Source organism: Neolamprologus multifasciatus, chromosome 3 (assembly GCF_963576455.1).
Source record: "Neolamprologus multifasciatus chromosome 3, fNeoMul1.2, whole genome shotgun sequence".
In the NCBI taxonomy this organism is placed as follows: Eukaryota; Metazoa; Chordata; class Actinopteri; order Cichliformes; family Cichlidae; genus Neolamprologus; species Neolamprologus multifasciatus.
Genome location: NC_140441.1, coordinates 1,319,123 through 1,347,018, shown reverse-complemented (window position 1 = coordinate 1,347,018; position 27,896 = coordinate 1,319,123). Strand labels below are relative to the sequence as shown.

General features: G+C 42.2%; 1 protein-coding gene, 1 long non-coding RNA gene and 1 pseudogene across 3 annotated transcripts; 2 read left to right on the top strand and 1 right to left on the bottom strand.

The window, feature by feature from the left end:
• Window positions 1-1,273: 1,273 nt before the first annotated feature.
• LOC146520975 (E3 ubiquitin-protein ligase TRIM21-like) lies at window positions 1,274-3,222 on the top strand (annotated as a pseudogene).
• A 4,797-nt stretch (window positions 3,223-8,019) lies between these two features.
• On the top strand, window positions 8,020-24,902 carry LOC146520973 (uncharacterized). 2 transcript variants are annotated; one of them, XR_014873225.1, is made up of 3 exons: window positions 8,059-8,166; window positions 9,875-10,060; window positions 24,564-24,902. It is a non-coding gene; the product is annotated as an uncharacterized LOC146520973 (long non-coding RNA). The 2 variants fall into 2 exon arrangements; XR_014873224.1 differs by lacking the exon at window positions 24,564-24,902 and having other exon boundaries at window positions 8,020-8,166; window positions 9,875-10,801.
• LOC146520974 (uncharacterized) lies at window positions 11,068-23,866 on the bottom strand. The gene is made up of 9 exons (XM_085146545.1): window positions 23,842-23,866; window positions 22,330-22,371; window positions 21,938-22,213; window positions 21,630-21,863; window positions 21,277-21,534; window positions 19,616-19,756; window positions 16,690-16,719; window positions 16,562-16,603; window positions 11,068-11,690 (listed from the first exon to the last, which is right to left on the bottom strand). The coding sequence occupies exons 1-9, from the start codon at window positions 23,864-23,866 to the stop codon at window positions 11,461-11,463; spliced, it is 1,278 nt and encodes a 425-aa protein (XP_085002671.1). The 3' UTR covers window positions 11,068-11,460.
• Window positions 24,903-27,896: the final 2,994 nt, after the last annotated feature.

Below are 27,896 nucleotides of genomic sequence, written 5' to 3'. Positions count from 1 at the left end.
TGGCAATCAATAGATCCAGGGTTTTGCTGTCCCTTGTATGGCAGTCAACGTACTGGGAGAAGTTAGGGAGAGTGACAGATAGTGAGGCATGATTGAAGTCCCCAGAAATAATAATGAGGGACTGCGGATGTGCCATCTGTAGGTGAGAGACAGTGGAGTGAATGTACTCACAGGCTGCTGTAGCGTCGGCCGAGGGTGGGATGTAAACAGTCAGCACAATAACGTGTGAAAATCCCCTGGCCAGGTGGTATGGCCGGACGCTAACTGCCAACAGTTCAATGTCTTTGGTACAGCTCTGTTTCTTCACAGTGATGTGCCCCGGGTTACACCATCTCTCATTGACAATCATTGCTAGTCCCCCACCTCTCCTCTTACCACTCTCCATTGCACTCCGGTCTGCTCTAACCAGTTGAAAGCCATCCAGAGTTATGACAGAGTCCGGTGTGTGGTCCGTGAGCCATGTCTCAGTGAACAGGAGGAGGCTGCTCTGCTTGTACTCCCACTGCAGTCTGGTTAGCGCAATTAGCTCTTCCATCTTGTTGGGTAAAGATCTTACATTACCCATGAGAATGGATGGAATGCTTGGTTTGTACCGTGTTCTTCTTTCCTGGTACTTCACTCCAGCCCTGCATCCCCTCCTCCAACGTCGTAATTCCTTCGGAATCTTGGGTCACTCCTGTGGGAGTACTTTCCTGTTGCCCAGTGCTAGCAGCTGCTTCCTACTGTAAACAATGGCTTGGCTTACAGATTCTCCAGAAGTGGTGGTAAAAAGTCCCAAAAAGAGTAGAAGACATGCTACTACTCTCACGAAAATTTGTGGGTCCATGTCCCGTTGCACAACAAATAAAACACGACCAAGAGTGTCGGGTAAAAAAAGCTTAAAGCACAAGAAAAAACATAAAGGAAAGGAAAAGCTGGGAGCTGAGGAAACAGGCTGCCCATCGTGGCGCCATCTTGGATGTTATTGGAGTGATTTATTCATCACTTCCTGTTCCTATTAGATTGATTCTGGATCTGATTGATCATAAGGATTACAGACGTGAAAACACCTATTTATTCTTTATTGATATAAAGCCTTTGATACTGTAAACCAGTAGATTTTGGTCAGTACTTCAACAAGTCATTCAAACATTTTACAAAGATTATCTGACTTAGTGTATCCTGTAAGAGTCACAGATGTTCCTAAATCATTCAGAAAACAGTCGATGCTGCACTTTATAACTTTGTGTGGAAACATGAATCTCATTATTTAAGTGAATTTTGAATCAAATGTCTCTTTTCTTTCTCCCTCAGAGTGCAGACATGTCTGCTGCCAGCAATCTGCGATCTGAAGATCAGTTTCTGTGCTCCATCTGTCTGGATGTGTTCACTGATCCAGTCACTACACCATGTGGACACAACTTCTGCAAAACCTGCATCAGTCAGCACTGGGACATGAATGTGAGCTGTCAGTGTCCCATGTGTAAAGAGACTTTCTACACTAGACCTCAGCTGAGGGTCAACACCTTCATCTCTGAGATGGTTGCTCAGTTCAGACGTGAAGCTCAGCAGAAAGCCAGCAGCAGCAGCTCAGAGCAACAAGCTGCCAAACCAGGGGAAGTTCCCTGTGACGTCTGCACTGGAACCAGACTGAAGGCCCTGAAGTCCTGCCTGGTGTGTCTGACCTCCTACTGTCAGACTCACCTGGAGCCTCATCTGACAGTGAAAGGCCTGAAAAGACATCAGCTGGTTGATGCTGTGGAGAACCTGGAAGGCAGGATGTGCACGAAGCACGATAACCTTCTGCAGCTGTTCTGTAAGACCGACCAGACATGTGTCTGCATTCTCTGCCCTGTTTTAGACCACAAGAACCACAAGTTTGTTCCTCTGAGAGAAGAATATGAAGGAAAGAAGGCAGAGCTGGAGAAGACAGAGGCTGAGATTCAGCAGATGATCCAGAAGAGACGACTGAAGATTCAGGAGATCACAGAGTCGGTGAAGATGAGTAAAGATGCTGCAGACAGACAGAAAGCAGAAGGTGTTCAGGTCCTCACGGCTCTGATGGAGTCTGTTGAGAGACGCCTGAAGGAGCTCATGAAGGAGATCGAAGACAAACAGGAAGCTACAGAGAAACAGGCTGAAGGTCTCATCAAAGATCTGGAACAGGAAATCTCTGAGCTGATGGAGAGAAGCTCTGAGGTGGACCAGCTCTCACGCTCTGAAGACCACCTCCACCTCCTCCAAAGCTTCTCCTCCCTGAAAGCTGCTCCACCCAGCAAGGACTGGACAGAGGTCAGAGTTCATCCACCATCATATGAGGGGACTGTGGGGAGAGCTGTGGCTCAGCTGGAGGAGACAGTCTGGAAACCCATGAAGAAGAAGCTGTTTGAGGCTGAGCTGAAGAGGGTCCAGCAGCATGAGGTGGATGTGACTCTGGATCCTGATACAGCTCATCCTAATCTCATCCTGTCTGATGATGGAAAACAAGTGTATCATAGTGATGTGTGGAAGAAACTTCCAGAAAACCCAGAGAGATTTTCTCAGTGTGTTTGTGTTTTAGGAGAGCAGAGTTTCTCTTCAGGCAGATTTTACTTTGAGGTTCAGGTTAAAGGAAAGACTGACTGGGATTTAGGAGTGGCCACAGAGTCGATCAACAGGAAGGGACAAATCACAGAGAGTCCTCAAAATGGTTTCTGGACTGTGTGGCTGAGAAATGGAAATGAGTACGAAGCTAATGCTGGTCCTCCAGTCCGTCTCTGTCTTCATCCTGGTCCTGAGAAGGTGGGGGTGTTTGTGGATTATGAGGAGGGTCTGGTCTCCTTTTATGATGTAGGTGCTGCAGCTCTGATCTACTCCTTTATTGGCTGCTCCTTCACTCACAAACTCCACCCATACTTCTGTCCCTATATGAATGATGGAGGTAAAAACTCTGCACCTCTGATCATCTGTCCTGTCAATCAAACTGATCAACGACTGATTTAATTTGATGAATGATTGATTTTTCTTGAAGGGAACAAATGAACATATTGAGTGTAAATCCTCTACAGTCTCCATGTTTCTATAGAATCTGATCATCAGGACTCTGATTCACACTTTGATTCTCATGGAGTTTGATTTGAACAGAAGAAAAGTTGAATCAGGAAATGTTCCCACTGTTGGAGACTCGAGCTGAAGAGCAAATATCAGAGAATAAATGTCCAAAAGCTTCATTTACAATAAAGTTTGTTCAATGCTTTGAGTGAATCCAGACTCATGTGTGGCTGTTATACGGAGCATCAGAGTCCAGCTGAGTTATGTTGGATACAAACTGCTTATTTTGGCTCTGTGAGCAGTTTTGTTCACTGAAAACTGATGAGACGGATAATATTCAAAGAACTCTGTAGAGATTCATGCATCCATGTTCTCCACCTGCAGGTGTGGAGGAGAAAGGTGGAGCACAGACTGCTGCATCCTGGAGAGCAGGAGTCCAGGTCAGCCTCGGCTTTCCGGGCCGACAAAGCAGCCTGTAATCAAGCATAAAGAGAAAAAACAAAAACAAAACAAAAACAGACGAACAGGAAAATGATGTTGTTTTGGCTGTGTTATTCAGAGAGGGGCCAGGCCCTGTGTCAGCCTTCTCCCCCCTTTTTTTCTTTTTTCTCACTATATAATCAAGTCATAACCCACCAAGTTGACAGGACAACACAGGTACATGTTAAAATTCTTAAGATCATGTTTAATAATTCAAAAAAGGAATTTTATTTCATTCAATAATCACTTGTATTAATCAATCAGAGGAAAACATGTCGCAATTTGACTCTTTTAACCACTATATTTGTTGTTTCATCACTGGTTGGTCATACCAGTGTCTTTCTTTTTGAAGTTAAGTTGTTGTCCTGCAACCCAGAGAGTTTATTTGTTAGTAGTGGATAAACTTTATCATTTGACAACAGGTGTATGTTACGTTTCGCTGCTTTAACCTTGCTGGAAAATCTTCACGTGTTCATGAGTGTAAGCTGTTTCTTCATTGCGTGTGTGTGCGTTTGTGGGTGGGTTATTTTAACTTTTTTCTCAAACAAGGCATTTCTCTAGCACGTGCGTTTCTCATACATTTCTCTGGTTGTGTGTGTATTTTTATTTTGTTTCCAAAATTTTGATTTCCCACTTTAAATAACAGCATTCCATGTCTTCAGCCAGGAATTAGAGCTTGCTTGTGAGATTCAGGGACACATGGTGCTAACAACAATTCAGCCAAAAACTTGCCTGAAAATTTCCAGTGATGGTAACCGATAACTGGAGGAGAAGATGTCCTTTAAGCTTCTTTTCAGGGTGGGGACAAAGTGAGAGATCAAGCTGTAAAATTTTGAGCCAGAGCTTGGCCTGTCTGTCGTCCCAATTTTGTTAATCTATCCTTTTGCCGCTGTACTCAGGTCTCCAGGTTGAGAGAAATCCACCTGTATTAAGAGACTAAAACATTCACTTATTATTTCTTTTCTGAAAACATTCACTTATTATTTCTTTTCTGAAAACATTCACTTATTATTTCTTTTCTGAAAACATTCACTTATTATTTCTTTTCTGAAAACATCCATTCGCTTTATCTGCCTAGATTTTACTCTCTCTCTCTCTCTTGGTGCATACTTCACACAGTCAGGCAGTTGCCTTTTATGGGCATGCAAAGTTCTGTGACACACACAGCTACTCACCCCCAGCAGCTGCAAAGCCGTCTTCACGTCCTCTATCCACACTCTCTTATTTTATATTATATTATTTAATATACATACACACAGATAGACATCTAATTTGTCACGAGGTATTTCACGGCTACCTCTAGAACCAATCTAAACAGAGTTCCTTTCGGCGAACTCAACCTATTTCACGTGTTTTATGAAGTAATTGCAGCTACTTCCACCCGTTTTGCGCATTTTACGAAGTAATTCCGGCTACTTCTAACCCGCATTCTCCTAAACCTTTCCAGCGGTTTAAGACCAAACAGTGTTTTCTCACCCTCAGTCGTCCTTTGCTGGTTGTCAGGTTGTCTGGCTGAATCCCAGCGTTGTGGAATTAAAGCACCGGCCTGGACCCAAATTTCACGTCCCATGTCTTTCACCTCTACCTGGAGAGGGTTGTCGACAGACTTCGGTGCTGGCTTCCCACGACGTCAGGATACAGCAGTCAGACCTCACAGAAACGTGTCTGTTGTTTCCATCGCTAAGCTCGAAGGACCAATTTAAATGACAGGGGATTTCTTAAAATCACCCCGCAATTCTTCAGCTGAGACACTTGAGTTAGAAAACACAAACACTGCAGTTGTCTTTACTCGCGAGGACAAGTGACAGAGCGCTCCTACACGTAAGAGACACTCACGGACTTGTGCTCTGTCACCGTCTGCTTTCTTTATTTATACAAGAGAAATGAATACATTCGTTCAGTGACATGAGCATGTGCGTATGTGATTGTGTGTGTATGTGTGTGTGTGTGTGTGTGTGTGTGTGTGTGTGTGTGCAAGGTCAGAACTGCTTGTTCAACTTCTTACTATCGCTGTAGAAAGATTCAGATACAAATATCAAAACACGTTTCATAAAGAACAATCAGTTCTAAACAAGAAAAAGGTCATCATGCAGTATTCTATCATCAATAAACTTATATCACTAAAAGCTTATACTGACTACTCTATTCTATTGACAGACACCAATAACACTGAGGTCAAAGTTCAAACTTCAGCTCTGTTGGTGTCACATGATTAAACCGTCATGTCACATGATCACTTTGCTATGTAATGTTATAATAACCCATTGTCCTTTCTAATCTAATGTTGAAGTCTTCCCTGTATGGGTCTTTGTCTGATTTTAAATTAAAGAAATTAAAGAAATGTGAAGCTTTTTATCACCTTATGAATAAAACTCACCTGAAACCTTCCTGTTTTTGAAAGTGCTGCATTCAGATGCTCATATTCAGCTGCTGGTGAACCCTACTGCTCAGATATAACAGGACACAATCATTTAAAGTAAAAGCTGAACATACAGGAACAGAAACCACACACAAACCCAAAAACCTATGTATCCCTGTGACCATTTTCTGCCACTTGCTTTTTAATCTCAAGCCATTTCCACTGTATTGAATGGAATATAGCCAAATTTGCCAAAGGATATTAATTTGTTACAAATTTTAAAACTTTGGTCTGAGTTTCTTAAACTAGCTTAAAATGGTTAAGCAGCAAAAAAAAAAAAAGAGAAAACCCTCACACTTATTACCCTAATGGCAGTTTTCTGCCCCATTCATAGCCATTAAAAATGCTATTTTTTAATTTTTTATTTATTTTTATTATAACATAAACTAATGCATTACTGCACATTAAGATTTCATCTTGGACTGCCCTAAATTTGTCTATTTATTATTTGTTCAGCAGTTGGCGCCATGTTTACACATTTAAAGCATGCATCAAAATTCCACGTTTTAAATGTGCCCCTGCAGAAAAAATAATGATGGATCAAAATGAATGTTGGTGCCAATCTTTTACCCATGTAAAGGCCTGATTATAATAACAATCAAATATTACTTGAAATAGTTTATAAAAACTATTTACGTTTTTTATTTTGTGGGGGGTTCAGCTAAAAAAACAGTGCGTTCATGTAAAGATACTGGGATTTACAGGGTTAAATCCCCCTAAAATATAATATAAATATCATTAAAACAGAATATTTTGGGCAGATGTAGTTTTAAAAGACTGACTTGTTTAAAGTGGAAAAAAATATTAATATATAACTTTTTTATAGCACTTTTTGGGGCGGGACCGTTTTGTATTCTTAGGGTAGCTAGTGTGATTTTTTTTAAAGGAGGACCTGAGGGTTAAAAGCAGCAAAATAAACACAGTAAAGATGAACATGTTACATTCCATCATTAGGTGTGTCTGAGAAACAATGAGACACAAACATGAGTTTATGCAATAATCAGCAGAGGGCGTCTGCGAGCCAGCCCTGTCTGAGAATTTACTGTTTGCAGCTCTTCTTCTCCTGTCAGCAGCTTTACTTGGTTCAAGGCTGGGTTGGCCATCTGGTGTACCGGGCAATGACTGACGTACATTTTGGGCCATTGTGATTTACCAAAAAAAAAGCTATTTTATAAATCATTTTTATCAACCATCCCATTAGAAGAACGAGAAAGAGATCAGATTAGCTAAAATAACTGCTCATGAAGAGAGAGGTTTCTTATGTGTGTGTGAGAGAGAGAGGGGGAACTCTGCACACAGAGTTAACAATGGAAACAAAACCAGCAAGACAGCAGCTCTTCTTCCTGAGGCACCTCAGAAGATTCGGCACAAACTCCAGAATACTTACAAACTTCTACCGATGCACCATTGTAAGTTTCTGACCGGCTGCATCACCACCTGGTACAGCAGAGGGCGGTGAGATCAGCACAGCGCATCACCAGGACTGATCCCACCTCTCTGATCCCAGCCAGACTTTTCACACTCCTGCCATCTGGCAGGCGGTTCATGAGCATCCAGACCTGCACACAGGGATAGTTTCTACCTACAAGCCACACGGGTTTTGAACTGCACACAGCATTAAAAACTCACTACTAGACTCCACACCGTCATTTTAACCACTTTAAATCCTCACTGCACAAGTTTTTGCAAAAACCGTAAATAACAATGATTGTCCTAAATTGTCTTAATATTTAATACTTTAGTATTTTATTACTTTTTTTATTTTATATTTATTATTTCTTCTTAAATACAACTGCACACTTTCTATATATTCATGTAAAGCCTAGGAGCACAAGCCAAATGATTTCATGATGGGCAAATGTTGCTACACTGTTTATCTGTACATTACAATAAAACTTGAAACTTGAATGTTTGAACAGAAATCCTAAAAAGCAAGACCCTAAACTCTTTCATGACTGTATCCTCCCTCCGTCCTCTGCACACGTGCGAACCCCATCAGCCTCTCTGACTGAAACACGAGAAAATAGAAATGCATCTTATCCTGTTCACAAAAGTCAAGAAACATCATCATACAACAACAAACATGGGCTGTTCAGTCAGGCTGGTTTACCACACTGAACCACAGGGGGGCGATAGAGGCCAACACGTCAGCAGGAAGTCAAAAGGACATGCTGAGTCACTGAGCTGAGAAGGGGCACACAGTGGCTGCAGCCAGGCGCTCTTGGCTGAGCTCTCCAGAAAGGAGCAGCTCCACACAGGTGAGTGGAGCTAACTGATGTCAGTTACTTTGAATAAACTTTATGTAGTCTCAGAGAGACACAGGAAGCTTCTGTATAAAATCAAAGAACAAAGTGTTTTAGTAATCTGGCTCTACTCCACAGGTGGGCAGTAACGAAGTACAAATACTGTACTTCAATAGAGTTTACTACTGTCTGTACTGAGCATTTGTTTTTCCAACTTTTTACTGCTATTCCCTAAAAATATCTGTACTTTCTACTCTTTACAGTTTCCAGACAGGTCGATGTTTAATCTTTAAATCTGATCTCTGTGCGTGTCGTTTTTAACACTTAGTTTTAGACTTAGAAAGCTCACGTGACCTCATCAGGTGACTCTACAGCACTGAAGCACGAGGCAGGTGTCTGCACTGATCCGTGTTCGTTATTTCCTTATGTTGTTGCTCTTCGTCACACACACCTCTCTGTGAGGGTGGTCAGCACAACTACACACACACTTCCTGTTACCTGCACTCAGACTGGATGTCAGTGCCAGCCACACTAACCTGTGACGCACCTGTCACCTGGGTTCATTCAACACTTCCTGTTTCATGCTTGTACTGGACACAGTTCTAACAGCTCCCGCTTCAGTTCTTGCAATCAGCCAGTCGGACTCCGTCATCACAGTGACGTCAGCACTGGAGGAGTGAGAACAGGCAGGTAAACGTTTCAGTGGGTCAGACAGAAATCTCACAGTTATCCACTGATAAAATACATGTGTCATACAAGATCCCTCAGATAGTAGAAGTAACAGAGAATCTCAGTAAACATTATGTAGAAACGCTTCTTTATTATTATTATTATTATGAAGTGTGCAGCATACAGAATAGAGCCGGATAGGTTTGATTAGGAACCTTACAGACAAGACAGAGCAGGTAGGAAAATAATACAAGCGCGATGTGACTTTGTGTACTGAGTGTGTGTAGTGAGAGAGTGAGTCTGTGTGTGTGTGTGGACTGAGTATGTGCAGTGTATTCTATGGATAATTTATAGTGTATGAGCTACAAGTTCATACTTGTAGTTGTAATACAGTTATCATTACACAGCTGGTTCCTGTATTCAGTATTTGTAAGAATGGAGTTGCTTCATACTTTACTCTGGATTTTCTTTAGCTGGTGAGATTCAGCAGTTTTTGAACTGTGTTTGGGAGAGTTAGGTTTATCTGGGTTTTCCTTCCTTTCCATTGATAATATTATCCATTTTAAGTTTTTAAGTACTGAAGAAACTTTGTCAGTGCCAAAGATCAGGGATAAATGATGAAGGCTGAAAAAAAGTTTCATTTTGGATGACATGGTTAGGATGTGTAATTCCTTTGGTTTTCCAGGAGAAAAAGTTTAATGTTTTTTATTGATTATAAGTAAGGTATAAGGTATAAGTATAAGGAATAAGAGCCTTCTTGCTAGGTTAGAGCAGTAGGCCTGTGTTTGATGGACAAAGGTTTGTACACAGACTGGGACTAGGCTTCGTCATTGACTCAGCTCTGGTGGGGATGTGCTCTTGTTTTCAAAGGTTAATCGGATGTTTCAGCTGTTTCTTTCACACCACAGTCACCCTTAAATGTCTTTATTTAATCCATACATGTTCTTAAACAGGAAGTGTCTGCATTCTGCTCTCAGAGGTGATTGTAAGATAATGTCCAGGTTTTTTCCAGACCACAGTGAAGGCGTTCAACACTCCATAAATGTCCCTGCAGGTTCCAGCAGGTTCACCTGAGCTCTGCAAGCTACTGTGTTGAGGATAACTGAGTGAAGATGAGTAAACTGGAGAAAAACCAGGAGCGATCAGCCATTCCACCATCCAGCTGTGCGTCTCTGCAGAGTGACTGGTCCAGAGACTCCCCTCCTTACTTCAGAGATGAGCCTGGACCCTCAGACACAAAGTAAGAGGCTGTCTGACTCCTCAGACATGTAACAAGTACATACAGTGGTTTGCAAAAGTATTCGGCCCCCTTGAACTTTTCCACATTTTGTCACTGTTGGGAAGCACTAATGTAACAAAGTGTTCTGCAGGTTACCTCTGTGGTGGCCATCTTGTTTTCCCAGTAAAGAGGAGGCCTGCCTCAATTGCAGCTCTTTTATATGTTGCAGCTTTAAGGCAGGAATGACTCCGGGAGTTGCTTTCTCACTGCATATGCTTTATTTCACAATCAGATCGATGACAAAAACATACAACAGCACCTTGAACTTTCCCACATTTTGTCACATTACAGCCACAAACATGAATCAATGTTATTGGAATTCCACGTGAAAGACCAACACAAAGTGGTGAACACGTGAGAAGTGGAATGAAAATCAGACATGATTCCAAACATTTCTTACAAATAAAAAACTGCAAAGTGGGGTGTGCGTAATTAAAATAATTTAAATAAAACGAGTACTGATACAAAAAAAAGAGAGGAAAAGATAATTTATTCATAACACACGGGAAAATACCCGGGGAAACTGAGTTAAGGATGAAAATCCTGAAAACCATAAATTTCACACCTGAGCCTCAACTCTGGCGGCCCGGTACCAAACGACTCACGGCTCGGTACTGGTCCATGGCCCGGGGTTTGGGGACCGCTGATTAACATTCAAAAACTTTCAGGTAATTTTAAGTTTCATTATGTTTGAGTTCTTTTCATTCAATAAAGCATGAGTTTTGAGACTCTTTAATGCTCTCGGCTCTGCAGAACTCAAGTTTAAGATGTACAATCTGAATATTAGTTCAGGTTTTGCTCTAATTTAATTTAAATATCTCTGCAGATGCATCAGTCAGGCAGAGTGCAGACTGTATGGCTCCCCAAAGATAAGGGTTAGGGTTAGGGAGCCTAGCTGTTTCTTTTATTAACACAGCCAAAAGTGATCTTGATTAAATGATCCATGGAAGGAAAGAAATGTACCAAAACTTTTATCCAGATTATAATTTTGAAGAAATGGACCCAGATCACAGGAAAGGATGAATATGAATGGGTGGAGAGGGTGGAGAGGAGCTGCAGGCTGAAAATCAGACATCACCACCAAAGTTCGTCATCAGCCAAGAAACACACGAAGCAGGAAAAGAGACAAAAACTGATTCAGGATCAGAAGGTAGAAACATGCAGGCTACAAATCCAGACTGAGGAGAATCCTCTCCTCTACAACTAGGTAAAAGCATCAGAAAGACCTCTGAGACATTTCATTGGTCCCACAGCCAACAGAGGGTGGAGTCATTACAGGTGCTCCACCCTTAGCAGCTGAACACTCTCAGGCACGTCAAAGCAAACACAGCTTCAAAGCTTCAACACAAACACTCTACAGCTCAGAAGGCATGCTCAGTGGTGACATCGGCAGTGACATCATCACCATCTTTATCCAGTCCCTGGCCTCCTCTGTCACGCTGGCTCATCTCTATGGAGACGGCTGGTTTGTTCGCTGTCTTCCTGCTCCAGCAGATGGACAGCAGCAGACCAGTGGAGATGAAGTACGGACAGAAGACCACTAGATGGCAGACGAGTCTGAGCACAGACTCACAGGGAAGAGGAGGAGGACCTAAAAGAGGGCACAGAGGAGGAGTTAGGCAGTGTTCTTGTACTCCAAGTACTGCATACAGTACACATATAGCTAACCTGTCCTTAACCACACTGAGCCTGTTATCTACAGCTCTGACCTTTGACCCTCAGGTGTACATGTTTGTGGGTCAGATCTGATCCAAACCTGCAGGTGGTGAAGGTGGAGGTTAGACTGTCAGAACTCTAGTTAAATATTATTGATAATATTACTTATAATTAGCCAGAGTACCCAGGGAGACTTCACGCAGACATGGGGAGAACATGCAAACTCCACACAGAAAGACCCGGGCCTGATGGTGGAATTTCGTGTTCTCCTCGAGTACTCCGGCTTCCTCCCACAGTCCAAAAACATGCAGTTAGTAAGTAAGTAAGTAAAACTTTATTTTTATAGCATCTTTCTAGATAAAAGATCACAAATATCTTCACACAAGGATAACAAAGTATAAAACAAAACAGACAACAGTTAACAAAATGCAGTTCTAAAAAGATTTGTTAGTAGGGATAGGTTAATTGAAAAATCTGAATTGCCCACAGGTGTGAATCTGTGAGTGAATGTTAGTGCGAATAGTAGTCTGTCTCTGTGTGTTAGCCCTGCGACAGACTGGCTCCCAGTGACAGCTGGGATAGGCTCCAGCGCCCCCTGCGACCCTGAAAAGGATAAGCGGAAGTGACTGAATGGATGGGATACTTATAATTATTCCTGAAGAGGCTCAGACTCAGTTTGTGACTGACAGGAGGATTTTTGGCCAGACAGGTGTAACCCATGGTTATTTTATTGCCAATTGTATTCTATTTTTATTCTAATTTGAAGTGTTACTGTTTTGTTAAGTGCTGAGTTTTCCCATGTACCGTGAATGCACCATAGCGCGTGCGTGGTGACTTTCTTTCACTGCATCCGCCTGCACGGTAGTGATGGGATTTCCGGCTCTTTTTAGAGAACCGGCTCTTTCGGCTCCGAACCGGCTCTTCAGGTTGTTTTGTTGCTTTAATTAATTTATTATTAACAATAATATAAATTTATGCACAAAAGGAATTACTAATGTAAAAAAAAGTGGTTTTATTTATATATGTTTATATATGGCCCCTAGAGACAAAGCACGTACAAACTCTAAAGCTTATACAAACTCCAAAAAGCACGTACAAACTCCAAAACACATTTCTAACGTTAACTGAACTTCCAAAACAGAGCTACCTAGATCACTTAAATTACACAATTGAAAGCATGTGTGTATTGTTTGTGTATTTATAGACAAGCACTCATATTTATTCAAATAATTAAAAAAAATAATAATTTACCTGTTACTACCACACACCAATCCGGTCGATGGTACTTGCTAGCTTGTGTAGCCACTAGGTAACAAAAGCTCAACACTGCGCCCAGCATCCTGGAGCACTTCTGTTGTCGTTTATACGTGCTTCTGAGTTTTTACGTGTTTTGGAGTTTGTACGTGCTTTGTCTCTAAGGGCCACCATAAATATACTTTATTTATTCACTCCACATAAAATGTAATAAATAAATCATATAATACAAAAAACAACTATTTACATTTTAAACTTTTAACTATTTAAATTTTCAGCTTTTTCCTTTTAAACAAATTTAACGTGAAACAACACAAAACACTGCAAACCACAACACAATTAAATATAAATTAAAATATTAAAACAAAAAGAAGATGCACATTCTCTGTCATATGGGCCTGCATGATTTCTGAATCCTTTATCATCTGCAACTGAAAACAGTGGATGATTACTATACCTTTCTAATGTGACGTTGTTGTCTCTCGCTCTCTTTCTCTCTGGCTCTGTTCCTGTGCTGCTGCGATTGTAACTAACGCCCCTCCCCCCTCTGCCCAGCGCAAAGTACAGGCCGTGCGTGCGGAGTTTAGCGGAAAAAGGGCGAGAGAGAGGGTGAGAGAAAGAAAAAAAAAACCACCTCATGGCTCGCGTCGTTCACTTCAAAGAACCGGCTCTAAGAGCCATTTCGTTCGCGAACGACCCATCACTACTGCACGGAGCTAGATGCGCAAAGCTGTGTGGAGATTCAGTCCTGTAACGTGTTGCGCTATGGAATTAATGTTTTCTTTGAAGAATATCCTGGTGAGTCTCACAGTTGCAGTTTAAGTTGTGATTCATAGTCCAGTTTCTGAGCGTAAAACCAGTCAGGATACTATGCTTGTCAGAAATGTGATGTTTGTCTTAGAACCTGCTAACGATTGCTTAGCTGTGTTAGCCTGTGGAAAGTATGCTAGCGTAGCCACATGTGCTCCCTGGGCTAATGCGCTTACATGTGAAGTTTTAGCTAACACACCACGGAGACACTTTTCATGCTTCATGATTTGCAGTGAAATGTATTTTTGTCGTTGATAAATTGTTATTGGCCAATAAGAACTGTATAGATGTGTGATGTGTGAGGAAAAAAGGGATAACACTAGAGAAACTCATGTTTTAATTTACAAGTGAAGTGATTGCACTGCACGTTGTGTGCAGGCTGGTTTTTTTTTATGTGGTAGAAATCTGCTGCAAGGACTGAGCGGTGCCGTCTAAGGACTGGATGCCACTGGAGGTGCCTAGAAAGGACGTTCTCAATCTGAAGGCCACCTGTTCACTTGGAGGGTGGTAGGATGCAACGATTTTTTTTTTGATTAACGTTTTTTCTGAGATCTCAGGACGCTTTATGTTGTTACTTTTTTCCTTTTTGGGTCAGATCTGATTCCACTTAACACAAAAAAACTGATGCATCAAAAAGCAAACCAGTGACTAAAGACAATTAACACTTACTAAGAACCCTTAATACTAAGTGCACTGAACTGAAATGGACAGCCTACCTAAAACATTTATGGACACTTTAAGTGATATATTGTACATTGTTGAGATTTACATGTTTGAAATGATTTAAATGTTTTGTTCATGTCTATGTTTTGGACCATTTAAATGTTGAATACACTCAAATCACTTTTCTCCCTTTAAGTTGTTGTCAGTGTCTCATTCTGAGTGGAGGGATATTCCTTCTTTAAGTTGAGTTACCACTGCCAGTCTCCTTACGATCCTAACTGAACCCAACAAGAGTAGATTCTCAAATATTGTTTTTTTTCCTTGACTTTGTATGACAGATTACTGTGGATTCGACTGATTTTGGACTGCTCAGTTAAAAAGGGTGACATAGGGTTAGGGCAGAATTAACCTTAACCCTGTTCATAAGGGTTTTACTTTGAGGACAACAGTATTTAAATGAGTCACACGATGTGAATTACAAACTCTGTGACACACAATTTACTCTAACAGTGAAAAACAAATCCTGCCTTCTTCTCCTCCCTGAGCCTGGTTCTGCTGGAGGTTTCTTCCTGTTAAAAGGGAGTTTTTCCTTCCCACTGTCACCAAAGTGCTTGTTCATAGGGGGTATTGGGATTAGAGAAATGATTTTACTGCTATTGTCCATATTACCATTGCATTAATAATTAATAGTGATATTGCATTTAGATGTTTAAACATATTGGCACCCAATTTAGCCTTTATTACAGGTGCAGTTATAAACACTTTAAACTGTTGAGTTGAATTTATAATCCTAAATGCTTTTGAATGCTTCTTATAATCTTAAATGTTTATAGGCAGATTACATTGCATTATATGAAAGGCTCACCTCTGAATATAATCTGGGCCTAAAAGTCTTGACAGGAAATTACATGCTTTTGCAGAGCGTGCTTTTGCAAAAGCGAAACTAAGAGCAGATTGTAAGTGTAAGTAATTGTGAGGAGCTGTTTGGATGATGCTATTTGAATAACCAGGTTGTTTATTATTATCTTTTATGCTTTTATATTCTTTTATTAAGCTTTTAGTAGTGGTTCTTGCTTAAAACATTTACTCAGTATATTACACATATAGTTTCAGTGGTGTACGTGTGGCCTTCTGTCTGGTGGAAAGGTTACAGGTTTTAGCTGGTGAGGTGAAACAAAGTGCAACGGAGGCCATCACATACACACACAGTAGTAAACTCATTTTGTAGGTGAAGAGTTCAGACTTATTTTGCTGTAACTGCATGTTGTGCCTGCATACGTGACAGTTTGTTGCAGAACTGAGCTTGATGTTCCAGAAGATAAGCGCGGGCAGGACGAGTGACAGGATGCACCTGCCGTGGAGACGAAGACAATGTTCTTTTCAAATTATGTTAAAAGTCATTGTGGTTTTGATTTGACGTATGCATGTGTTGTATCTGCTTAATGCATGAAGGGGCGTTGTATTACCCCAACCCTATAAAACCTTTGGTTTGAGTATTGTTTGACAGATCAACACTGATTCTGCACAGTGTTCATCTCCCACGCGTGTGGTCATTAAAATCAATTGTTTGACCAAGCTCTTCTGGACCATGGTTGTTTTTACTCTCGGCCTCAATATTGAACCCCTAACAGGGGTCATTGTTGAGGTGTTAATATATCGTGAAATGGAAAATCAAGCCATGATAAACATTCCCATGATCTGCTGCACTTTATTTATTATGTCAATGTTTTCATGAAGTCTTAGCTGGACCATCACTTTGAATCATATTGTTTTCTCTTCCTCAGTACAGGTCTGATTATGTCTCCTACACAGACCCTTGCAGGTCACACAGTTAGAATGCATCCCTAATGATGTAGAAGAAGCTGACGAGGCTGGGTCACAAAGACCATGACAAAGGTCACTTGACAACACTTGAACAGCTCAGGAGCTCCTGTTAACTCTGTGAATGCAAACAGAGCAAACACCTGGAGAAGGTCCAAGCCTAATGGAGTGCTCCCATTGGTTCCTCCTCTCAGGAACACTTTAGCTTAATTCCTTCATTCATACTTCACTTCCTGTTTGTTTTTACCTTTAACTCACCTGCAGAAACAGTCAGAGCAGACAGCAGCAGCACACACACACCTGTAACAGGAGGACAGAGGTCACTGAGGGTCACTAAAGGTCAGAGGTCATCATGAGGACAGACAGGTGTAGGAACATCAGCTCACCTGCAGCAGTCAGCAGAAACAGGCCTGAAACTGAAGAACACACTGATCAGAGATCAAATGGTCACATGACCAAAGAGAAGCATTCAGACTGCAGTGATTGGTTGCTGTTCCCACAATAATTCACAGCGCCATCCAGTGGTGGAAACACAGATAATATCTTGATGCATGCTCAATCATCCAGGTAAGTAAATGCCAAAAAGTTGATTCTTTTCATCCTGACGTTTTCAGTGGGAGAAACGTTTCGTCACTCATCCAAGTGACTCCTTCAGTCTCAACTAACTGCAGGTTTCCCTCATATTCAGTACATCTGCATAATAACTGAAATTGCACCACTAAAGGAACAATGGGCTGGAAGGTCAGTTTATCATCATTAATATGCAAATTATCATCACCATTGTGTAACAACGACTGACCAAAGACCACTGATCAAAAATCATTGAATGTTGATCATTTGTCAAAGCGGCAAATGCACCTAAAGAAAGCTCCAGTGATCCAGGAGAGAAGTGTAATAATAGTTGCTAGTGAGGAAGCTACCCACAGGGGGGCACTCAGAAATCAATAACACAAAGAAGGAGTGAGTGAGCGCAAGAGAAAATAAACAGCTAGCTAAACAATGTGCCATTCATGATGTTTTATTCATAGAGGAATAAGAACATTACAAGAAGGGCAACCACTGCCTAAGCAAAAACCCGTAACAATCCTGTATGTGTCACTAGTAGTACTTTGTAGTAAAACATGAGTATGAACTTATACAAAATTCAATTCAATTCAATTTTATTTATATAGCGCCAAATCACAACAAATGTCGCCTCAAGGCGCTTCATAGGTACAGAGAAAAATCCAACAATCATTTGACCCCCCATGAGCAGCACTTTGGCGACAGTGGGAAAGAAAAACTCCCTTTTAACAGGAAGAAACCTCCGGCAGAACCAGGCTCAGGGAGGGGCGGGGCCATCTGCTGTGATTGGTTTGGGTGAGAGAAGGAAAACAGGATAAAGACAATGTATAAATACTGCCATTCCTCCTGGCACTTAACAGTGTACACTATATTACTCTGTTTGTGTCGGGAAAGGAAAAACTCAATGCATCATGGGAATCCCCGGCAGCCTACGTCTATTGCAGCATAACTAAGGGAGGATTCAGGGTCACCTGGTCCAGCCCTAACTATATGCTTTAGCAAAAAGCAAAGTTTTAAGCCTAATCTTGAAAGTAGAGATAGTGTCTGTCTCCTGAATCCAAAGTGGAAGCTGGTTCCACAGAAGAGGGGCCTGAAAACTGAAGGCTCTCCCTCCCATTCTACTTTTAAATACTCTAGGAACAACAAGTAGGCCTGCAGAGCGAGAGCGAAGTGCTCTAATAGGGTGATATGGTACTACAAGGTCATTAAGATAAGATGGGGCCTGATGATTTAAGACCTTGTATGTGAGGAGCAGGATTTTGAATTCAATTCTGCATTTAACAGGAAGCCAATGAAGGGAAGCCAAAACAGGAGAAATCTGCTCTCTTTCTAGTCCCTGTCAGGACTCTTGCTGCAGCATTTTGGATCAGCTGAAGGCTTTTCAGCGAGTTTTTAGGACTTCCTGATAATAATGAATTACAGTAGTCCAGCCTGGAAGTAATAAATGCATGAACTAGTTTTTCAGCGTCACTCTGAGACAGGATATTTCTAACTTTAGAGATGTTGCGCAGATGGAAGAAAGCAGTCTTAAATATTTGTTTAATATGTGCGTTGAACGACATGTCCTGGTCAAAAATGGCTCCAAGGTTCCTCACAGCATTACTAATAACTAATTGGTGTGTGTTACCCGGCTTCATGGATAGATAGAGCTGTGTGTCATCTGCATAGCAGTGTAAATGTATGCTATGTCTTCTAATGATGCTGCCTAGGGGAAGCATGTATAATGTAAACAGAATTGGTCCTAGCACCGAACCCTGTGGAACTCCATAATTGACCTTATTGTGTGAAATGAAGTTTTATTGATTATAAGATACACTATATATCGGTTTCATATCGGTATCGGCAGATATCCAAATTTATGATATTGTATCTGACAAAAAAAGTGGTATCGTGCCATCTCTAGTATCTAGTAGCCAAAAACTGATCCACCCAAAGGATCGGGTCCCCCGACACAAACAGAGTAATACAGTGTACACTGTTAAGTGCCAGGAGGAATGCCAGTATTTATACATTGTCTTTATCCTGTCTTCCTTCTCTCACCCCAACCGGTCGCAGCAGATGGCCCCGCCCCTCCCTGAGCCTGGTTCTGCCGGAGGTTTCAACCTGTTAAAAGGATGTTTTTCCTTCCCACTTTTGCCAAAGTGCTGCTCATAGAGGGTCATATGATTGTTGGGTTTTTCTCTGTATCTATTATTGTAGGGTCTACCTTACAATATAAAGTGCCTTGAGGCGACTGTTGTTGTAATTTGGCGCTATATGAATAAAATTGAATTGAATTGAATACATTGCAGAAACCAAACATCCTCTGAATAAGAGGATGGCACAACACAGAAGAGCTACCTCGTCCGACCAGGACTCTGCAGTCTGTTTACACCTACAGGCCAGTGGACAGTCTTTCAAAGATGAGGATGTTCACATCATGGACAGGGAGGAACGCTGGTTTGAGCGTGGAGTCAAGGAGGCCATTTACGTGAAAAGGGAAAGACCATCTCTGAATCGAGGAGGGGCCTAAGGGTACATCTTTCGCCATCTTACAATGCTGCGATTGCAGCCATTCCCCAAGTCTCTGTGAATGGTATTAATGGTTATTGATCAACGGGCTTTGATCAGAGACCATGACTGATGAAACATTTCTCCCCCTGAAAACCTTACATCCAGATGAACAGAATCAACCTTTTGGGATACAGAGGTAATAATTTTGGAGAAATGTTTAAAGAGAAGATTGGAAGTAATATGAAGGAGACTCACAGCAGAGGCAGATGATCCATCTCAGACACTTCTCTGCAGGTTCTTCACAGTTGTGACCTCCATAACACCACAGTCCGCTCGTCTCACCCTGGCTAGGTATCGAGCTGGTGGGTAACAGGCGTCTTTGAAAACTTCGGAGCACTATTGCAAATATGTGATATCTTAATAAACCAAGCAGATATTTGAAGTTGACACAAATACATTCTCGCCTGAAAATATCTTAAAAGTTTATTTTGTGACCCAGAAAGAGTAATAACAGTTACATTAAAATGAAGTAGCTGCGGCTATTGTTGGAAACTGGAATTTCCTGGCCGCGCTATGAATTATGGGATATTGTGGGGCACGAAGGATACACCCAACCAATCCTTCAAATCTGGGGAAAAGGAGGACACATTTGTTGGGCACATTTGGAGCAGCCTTCAAATTTGGACAGCCTTCGTCACATTGCTGTAACGTAATTGACTAAAAATGCGTTATCTTAAGGATGCTACCCCTAAATTTGGGCATAGCTACAGATTCTTAGGATCCAGTTTAAAGTTTTACAGGTTCAATGTGAAGCTGTTGCTTAGAAACAAACAGCAGCAGTACTGAGCTCAGACATTCACTGCTGTTCAGATCTTTATTTTGCAGCTCTGTCACACATCACCAGTTTAACCAGTTTCTGCACCTTTGATCTCAGTTGACTTTATAAGAATGTGACATTTTTCTGGTTAATATTATTATGTTCTTTACATACAGCACTTCACACCTCCAGACTCACTAACAGCTTCTTACCCTGGGCAGTTCAGACTGTTATCCCCCCACTCCTGCCCACCCACCTATCTGAGCCGTGGTCTGACTAACCCTCATCACTCAGGCCACTCATGCATGGACCCTATTCAGACCAAGTCCTTTTAAACTGTCCTCCATTGTGTGCCTTTCTTTGTTTTTGTATATATCACTCTAGTATTTATTTCTTTTGTTTATTTTTTCTATTTTTACAATGACAATTAAATGCTATTCTATTCTATTCTATTCTATATTTTTGATCACTATCTGATAATTTCTCTCTTATAAGTGACCCCTATAGGGATCATTTTATTTTGAAAAACAATCATGTGATCCATGAAATGCCCCTTTTTGATTAATCAGATTCTCAAGCCCCGCCCCTTTCCTGTGAATTTGTAGGTTAAACCCCAAGCTAACTTAGCGAGCTGATAACCAGCTTTGTGTGACTGCTTATTATGATCAGCAATGTTGGGATAAGTGATTCCAGATAATAGAAAGATACCTTTGGTATGTTTAACTTGTTTCTTTTTAGAGGAACAGAACTCCTGTTTAGTTGTTCCTCTTTCTCCTCATCATTTTGCATCATGTAAGAAAAATTTATTTTATTTTCTATAAACAATGTTATTTACAAATGTATTAAAAACAGATCACACAAACTGACATGATTAAAATAAAACAACACAAAACACAGAAAATTAAACAAATGTCTGTCTGACCAGATCTGTTTTCAGCTGAACATATAAATGCTCGTATGAAATGAAGTAAAATTAATTATTTATTTCAGAAGGTCCAATGGGAAACTTAATTCATGGGTGAGTCTAAACACCCTATGGCTAATAACTGTAGTAATCAGATTACAACTGTTCATATCAGGTGAGTGAGAGCTTTCATACCTTTAAGTTTCCAGCAGAGGAACAGAACCAAACCCAGAACTAGAACCAGGAGAAGCCCAGAGACCAGACCTGCTACAACTGGGACCACGAGAGAGGGAGGAGGAGGAGGAGGAGGAGAGGGAGGACAAGTAAAAGGAGATTTTACAGGAGGAACAAAGTTTGTGGAGGTGCTTGGAGGAGGAGGACAGTGAGGAGGAGGAGGACAGTGAGGAGGAGAAGGACAGTGAGGAGGAGGAAGATGGATGATTTTGGGAGGATCTGGAGGAGAGATGATGAAGATGGTTCAGTCAGTTTATTATCAGGTCACATTGTTACATCATTTTTTAAACAGGAAGTGATGTCAGTGTTCTGACCTCTGACCCTCAGAGAGCTCTGAGGAGACTGTCCACCCTGATCAGTAGAACAGTAGAGACCTTCATCAGCCTGCTGGATGTTAGTGATGATGTGCTCTCGTTTATGACCAACAGAACTTCCTTTGATGTAGAAATAAGCTGCGACCATGTCACCATTCCTCTTTCTGCAGCGCAGAGTGACATTACTTCCTGTCCTCACAGGAAGTGCAGGGATCTCCAGGATGACACTTTTATCTGACCATCAGAGACAAACAGAGTTAATGAGAGCAGAGTCACACAGAGACAGAGACACAGCTGGAACGTCTCACCTCTAGTGTCTGATTGGACACTGAAGGAGACGTTGTCACTCTTCTGTCTAGAGGAGTCCTCACACCAGAAGGTTTCACTGGGAGCAGAAACATCCACAACACAGTAGGAACCAGGAAGCCTCCCAAAGGCTGCATCTGCCCCACAGTCCTCAGTGAGTCCTCCTCTGGTCCTCTTCACTGTCCATCCATCAGCTGTCTGTCCATCATCAACACAACTCAGATCCACTAAAGATCCTCTGAAGACCTGCTGAAGGTTTGGACCAACAGACAGAGACACTGGAGGACACACACACACACACACACACACACACACACACACACACACACACACAGTAAATCTGTTTGTGTTCTTGTTGGAGTCTCACTGATTGTTTTCACTTCCATCTCCTCACCTGCAGAACCAGTCGGTGCAGACAGCAGCAGCAAACACACACCTGCAACAGGAGGTCAGAGGTCAGTAAAGGTCAGAGGCTCCACCACCTTGTGTACCTGCACAGGTGAGGAGCGTCTTTCTCTGTGTGAATATGAGCAAACAGATAAGCAGATGTTTGTGACAGTCACACTGAGGGGCCTGCAGTCATTACAAAATCACATGAAAGTTAGAACAGTTATGAGGGAGCTGAGTGTGAGCAGAGAGGTGGCATTAGACTCCAGAGTCTTGGAGGAAAAAGTGAATGTTAGCTCAGAATTGAACATGTTTTAACACCTAGATTAGACCAAAAAACCTGATAGGCACCTAAATACATCTGCATAATCCTTCCCAACACCGTGGAGGACAGCAGGGAGAATTTAGATGCTCTCCAACATTAGATTAGATAAAACCACGACAAGCGCCGTTCCTTCGCTTGACCCCAGTTGCTCTCGTCTGCTTCCTCGTAACACTGCTCTTTATTGAGGTTACATGAATATGCATAGGTTCATTAACATAGGATATCTCATATAGATATACATGTGAACAAAGAGTACCGTCTGTGTATGTGTGTGTGTGTGTGTGGGGTGAAGCTGTGACCCCATAAATGACTTCCCAAAATCTGCTGGCCCTACGTTTATCCTACCATAAAACAATAAAAGAAGGTACGACCTCTCCCATGCTCCCAGGATGTGGGTGTGAATGAAAGAGCACTCTGGAATGCACACAGTCTTTGCAGACTCCTAAGGATCACACATCCTATCACTACACAATTGATTATACACCTCTAAGCATATATGGCTAAATATTTCCCAATACAAATGACAATAATAAAATATAAATCCAACAATAGGAATAACCAGGGAATTGCACATTTCAACTATTTTGAGTCTATTGCACCGCTGAATATAGAAAAAAAATTGCACAGTGAAAAGTGCACTACAGCTTAGTTGTTCCCGCCCTCCTTTGTCCTCCTGTTTCCCCTCCAGAGAGGAGTTAAACAGTTTGATGGCGTGTGGGACAAAGGAGGTTTTGAGTCGGTTGGTTCTTGACTTTGAGAGAAGCAACCTGTCACTGAACAGACTCCTCTGTTTGTTTATGGCCGTGTGCAGACGATGCCCAGCATTGTCCATAATGTCCAACAGTTTCTTTAGGACAAAAAAAAAAAACAGACCCAGTGATAAAGCCCATTAGACTGGATGTAGACTGGTGTATTGGTATACAATATACACAGAACAATAGTAGTTTTATTATTCTTAATATTTATACTGCCTATAAATCTTGTCAAAATGAGGAGGAATACCTCAGTAGGCTGGCTTTTATTAATGCATTTATTCAAGATAATGATACTTACAGCATATATGTTTTGGGTGATTTTAATGCTGATCTCACAGACACCAGTTCTCAGTTTGCTAACCACTTAGCCCACTTTTGTAAAGTTAACAATCCTATCATGTCTACCAAAGTGTTATTGCCTGCAGATAGCTATACATACATAAGTGAAGCCTGGCATAGTACATCATGGCTGGACCACTGTATCTGTACAGCTGAGGGACATGCAGCTTTAGCAAACATGACTATTAGGTGTGAGGTAACTGTGTCAGACCATATACCTTTTGGTTTTACTGTGAATGTGGGACAAATGCCTGCAACAACTGGGAATAATATTGCTAATATTGCTACCAGTGTAAAATTAGACTGGTCAGCATTTAGTGAAGGGGACGTCTTAGCTTATCACAGTAATACCGATATACATCTGAACAACATTTCTTTGCCCAAAGAAGCTGTTTTGTGCAAGGATGTAAACTGTAAGAATGCTGTGCATAAACATGAACTCTGCTCCATGTATGATGATATAGTGACTGCTCTGTATGAATGTGCTACACTGTTTGATAAACAATATAAGCCTAAGAAACCCAACATTAGACCTGGAAAGAACATGTATCCATGTACCTTGATGAAGCTTGTGTAGCTTATAAATGTTGGGCCATGGCTGGAAGACCTAAACAAGGCCCAGAATTTGAACAGAAAAAATGTGCGAATGTCAGATATAAATATGCTGTTCGCTTCATAACTCAAAATGAGCTGAGAGCAGATTCTTTGGCTGCTCGTTGCTGGAACGTTGAGCCACCAGCGTCGGTTATTCTGTGATCAGGAAGTCTGAGACTGTTAGTCTTCGTGCGACCTTGTACTAAATGGATTTTTCTGTGTTTGTAGATCTTCCCTGGACCCATCCCTGTATCGTTGAGTGAGCGAGTGAGCGAGAGGAGCGTTGGAGGCAAAGGAATGGGATCGTTGCTGAGAGAGTGGAGTGTGTTTTCGGACCCTTCCCCTCCCCCTCGGACCCTGGAGCCATGGACCCCTCTCCCAAACACTTTGTATATATTATCACCTGGTGAAATCACTGTAAATAAACGCACTGTCAGCTTTTGCAAAGGTCTCCTGGTCTGCGCCTGAGTCTGCCTACAAAACCCTGTCAGGAGAGCATTACAGCGCGTTGTTTTACTGTATAAAAAGTGAATCATATGAGGACAATTCTGACATGAGTAATGACACAGTAAGTGTAAGGACACATGGAGTATATTGTCATGGTGCTGGGCCGTTGACCCAGCGTTTTGTGTTTTATGATTATTTTCCTCTGTTCTAGTTATTCTGATTTTGGTATTCTGTGTCCTGTTCGTGTTCTGGATTTCCTGTTTTATTCTGAAGGTCTGTGTCTGTTGTGATTGTGTTCAGCTTGTATCCTCAGGTCGTCTTGTGTATTAGAATCAGCTGTGCTCCCACCTGTATGTCATTACCTGGTCTCCTTGTTTGTGTGTGTATATATAGTGGGTGTCGGTCTGTGCTTGTTGTCGGCTCGTCTGTGTTCCATGGTGTTTCCTTCCTCTCTCTGCGTCTCTCTGCCCTGCACCCTATTTCGTATGTTCTCAGGTTTGTTATTTAGTTTTCCCAGTTTAGGTTTCTTTAGTCATTTGTCATTCCTCACTGCCTGTTCTGTAACTCCGTCACTTGGAAATAAACGTCACTTGCATCATCAATCTACTGCCTGCATTTTGGGTCCTCTTTCCCTCCAACACCACACGGCTCGCCTCGGCAGCCCTGACATGTATAAATTCATTCATAGTTATCTGATAATAAAGCTTCTGGGTTGGATCACATCACTGCAGAACATTTAAAACAGTTTAAGTTTAAGGCTAGTTCCTCTTCTAGCACTCTGCTTCACAGGGTTTATGATTCATGGAAGACTACCAGACTCAATGCTGTGTATTTTACTGGTACCAGTTATGAAGCTGCAAAAGTGAGCTGTCTGGATAATAAGAAGAAACAGAAAAGAAAGGAATTAAAAGGGAATAAAAAAAACTCTCATGGCAGCCCAAGGTGTATGTGATGCTCGTTCTGAGTATACTGTTGGAACCCACTGCACTGTATTTGGGGAGTAAATGGTAAAAATGGTAAATGGCCTGTATTTATATAGCGCTTTACTAGTCCCTAAGGACCCCAAAGCGCTTTACATATCCAGTCATCCACCCATTCACACACTGGTGATGGCAAGCTACATTGTAGCCACAGCCACCCTGGGGCGCACTGACAGAGGCGAGGCTGCCGGACACTGGCGCCACCGGGCCCTCTGACCACCACCAGTAGGCAACGGGTGAAGTGTCTTGCCCAAGGACACAACGACCGAGACTGTCCAAGCCGGGGCTCAAACCGGCAACCTTCCGATTACAAGGCGAACTCCCAACTCTTGAGCCACGATCGCCCACGATCGAGTAGGGGTAACAATGTGAACTTCATCCTGGCTGATATGGCTGAGGGCACTGAAGTTATCTTGGGGCACCCTTTCCTGCCCCAATCGTGTGCCTGCTTAGATTATGGCCAAGTGATAACCCTGTTTGATGAAAAGATACCGTGCTTTGGCTTGTGCCCTCAACCCGAGGTGCTTGTTGTCTGGGTCGCACGCACTACAGTTTTGGAACCAGGCTGCGAGTATGTGGTCCCTCGGGTTTTCCAGCTTCCACTGATAGGCCCCACGAAGCCCCATGAAGGGTTTTGTGGAGAAGCACCAAGTGCTGGTGGCTCACGTAGTTGTGCAGCCTTGCAAACCCTCAGAGTCTTTAAACCTGGGGCTGCAGCTGTTACCTTAAAGTGGGGTGCCGTGGCTGGGGTTCTTCAGCCTGTGCAAGTCCTAGAGGGGTTGGCGAATTACCCACCAAGGGTCTTGGCAGCCCTCAAGCTTGATAGCACTGCTCCTGCTTTTGTGCCAAGCCATTTGCAGGCCCTGTATGCTGAGAGCAGCCCCGGTTTGACACACGTTGCCCGTTGGGGATTAGCAGGCCTGCTGGGGTCCTATGGTGATGTCTTCTCACTGGCCCAAATGACCTTGGTTGCACCAGTGTCGTCCAGCATGACATCTTGACCATGTCAGTGCCACCAGTTAAGCACCCGCCATGCAGGATGGCAGGAGACAAACAAATAGCGGCCGACCAGCATGTACAGCAGAGCCTGCGACTGGGCTAACTCAGCCTAGCAATAGCTAGCTGCTCCAATTGTTATGGTGAAAAAGAAAGATCAGAGTCTCAGACTGTGTGTGGACTATAGACCACTAAATGAGCGCACTCTTCTTTGATATTGACCCCAAAAGTCCTTCAGCATCTGAAATGACACTTGTAGTTTGTCCGTTTTCGACTTGTGCTCAGCTCGACGACACTCGCGTCTGACAGCTCGGGTCATGTCGTTCAGCCAGGGCTCAGATTTAGTTTTAGGCAGTCTGGTTTTTAATGGAGCCACAGTGTCCAAGGCAGTCTGACAAGTGGAATAAAACCATGAGCTCAGTTCCCCAGTCTGGCTGCATAAAAACTTTTACAGTTCTGGTTAAAAACAGTTGGAAACTGGTCAGCAGTGGAGGAGTTAAAAAGGCAACAGCACCGAGCAGCAGCTGTGAGCAGGGTTGCATCACCGGCTGTTAACAAGAATGGCAAGCCCCCCTCCTCTCTGCTTACTCCTTTCGGCGGATCAGGCTTTCAAATGAACTAAAAGTCTGTCTGGGGCTTTAGTTGACTGATAGACTGGTGTGGAAGATTGCTGCCACACCACCTTCTTGGCCTGTGCTTCGTGCTGTGTATTGCGGCTCCTCCACCCAACGGGCACGGCAGGCCAAACATGAGAACGCTGATGATGCTCAACAATAAACACATTAGATGCACTTATGTACTATTTGTTCCTTTTATTCCACATGGTACTGTCCACTATACAAAATCAGCACATGGGATCAACTTTTAAACAAACGCACAGATTTCACAAACACAAGAACTGCAACTCAAAAGTCTTACTGTCACGATCCAGGGTCTTTAGACCCAGCGTTTTAATTTTTAGTTTATTTTTTATGCTTACGGTTTATGTTTAAGTTCATTAGGTTATATAAGATCATTTGTTTATTAGATTCCCCTTGTGTATCCAACCCCTGTTAAGTCTCCCTTGTCCTTCATGTGTTTCATGTCTGTGTTTCTTATGTTGTCAAGTTCATGTAGTCATGTTTGCGTTTCATTACAT

Bases quoted from the DNA above. Each gene is read 5' to 3' on its own strand.
- LOC146520974 (XM_085146545.1), bottom strand. From the start codon at position 23,866: ATGTACTATGCCAGGCTTCACTTAT. The intron at 22,372-23,841 runs GTATGTATAGCT...CTCCTGTTGCAG, and splicing joins CTATGCCAGGCTTCACTTAT to GTGTGTGTTTGCTGCTGCTG. The intron at 16,604-16,689 runs GTGAGCTGATGT...CTCCTGTTACAG, and splicing joins GTTTCTGCTGACTGCTGCAG to GTGTGTGTGTGCTGCTGCTG.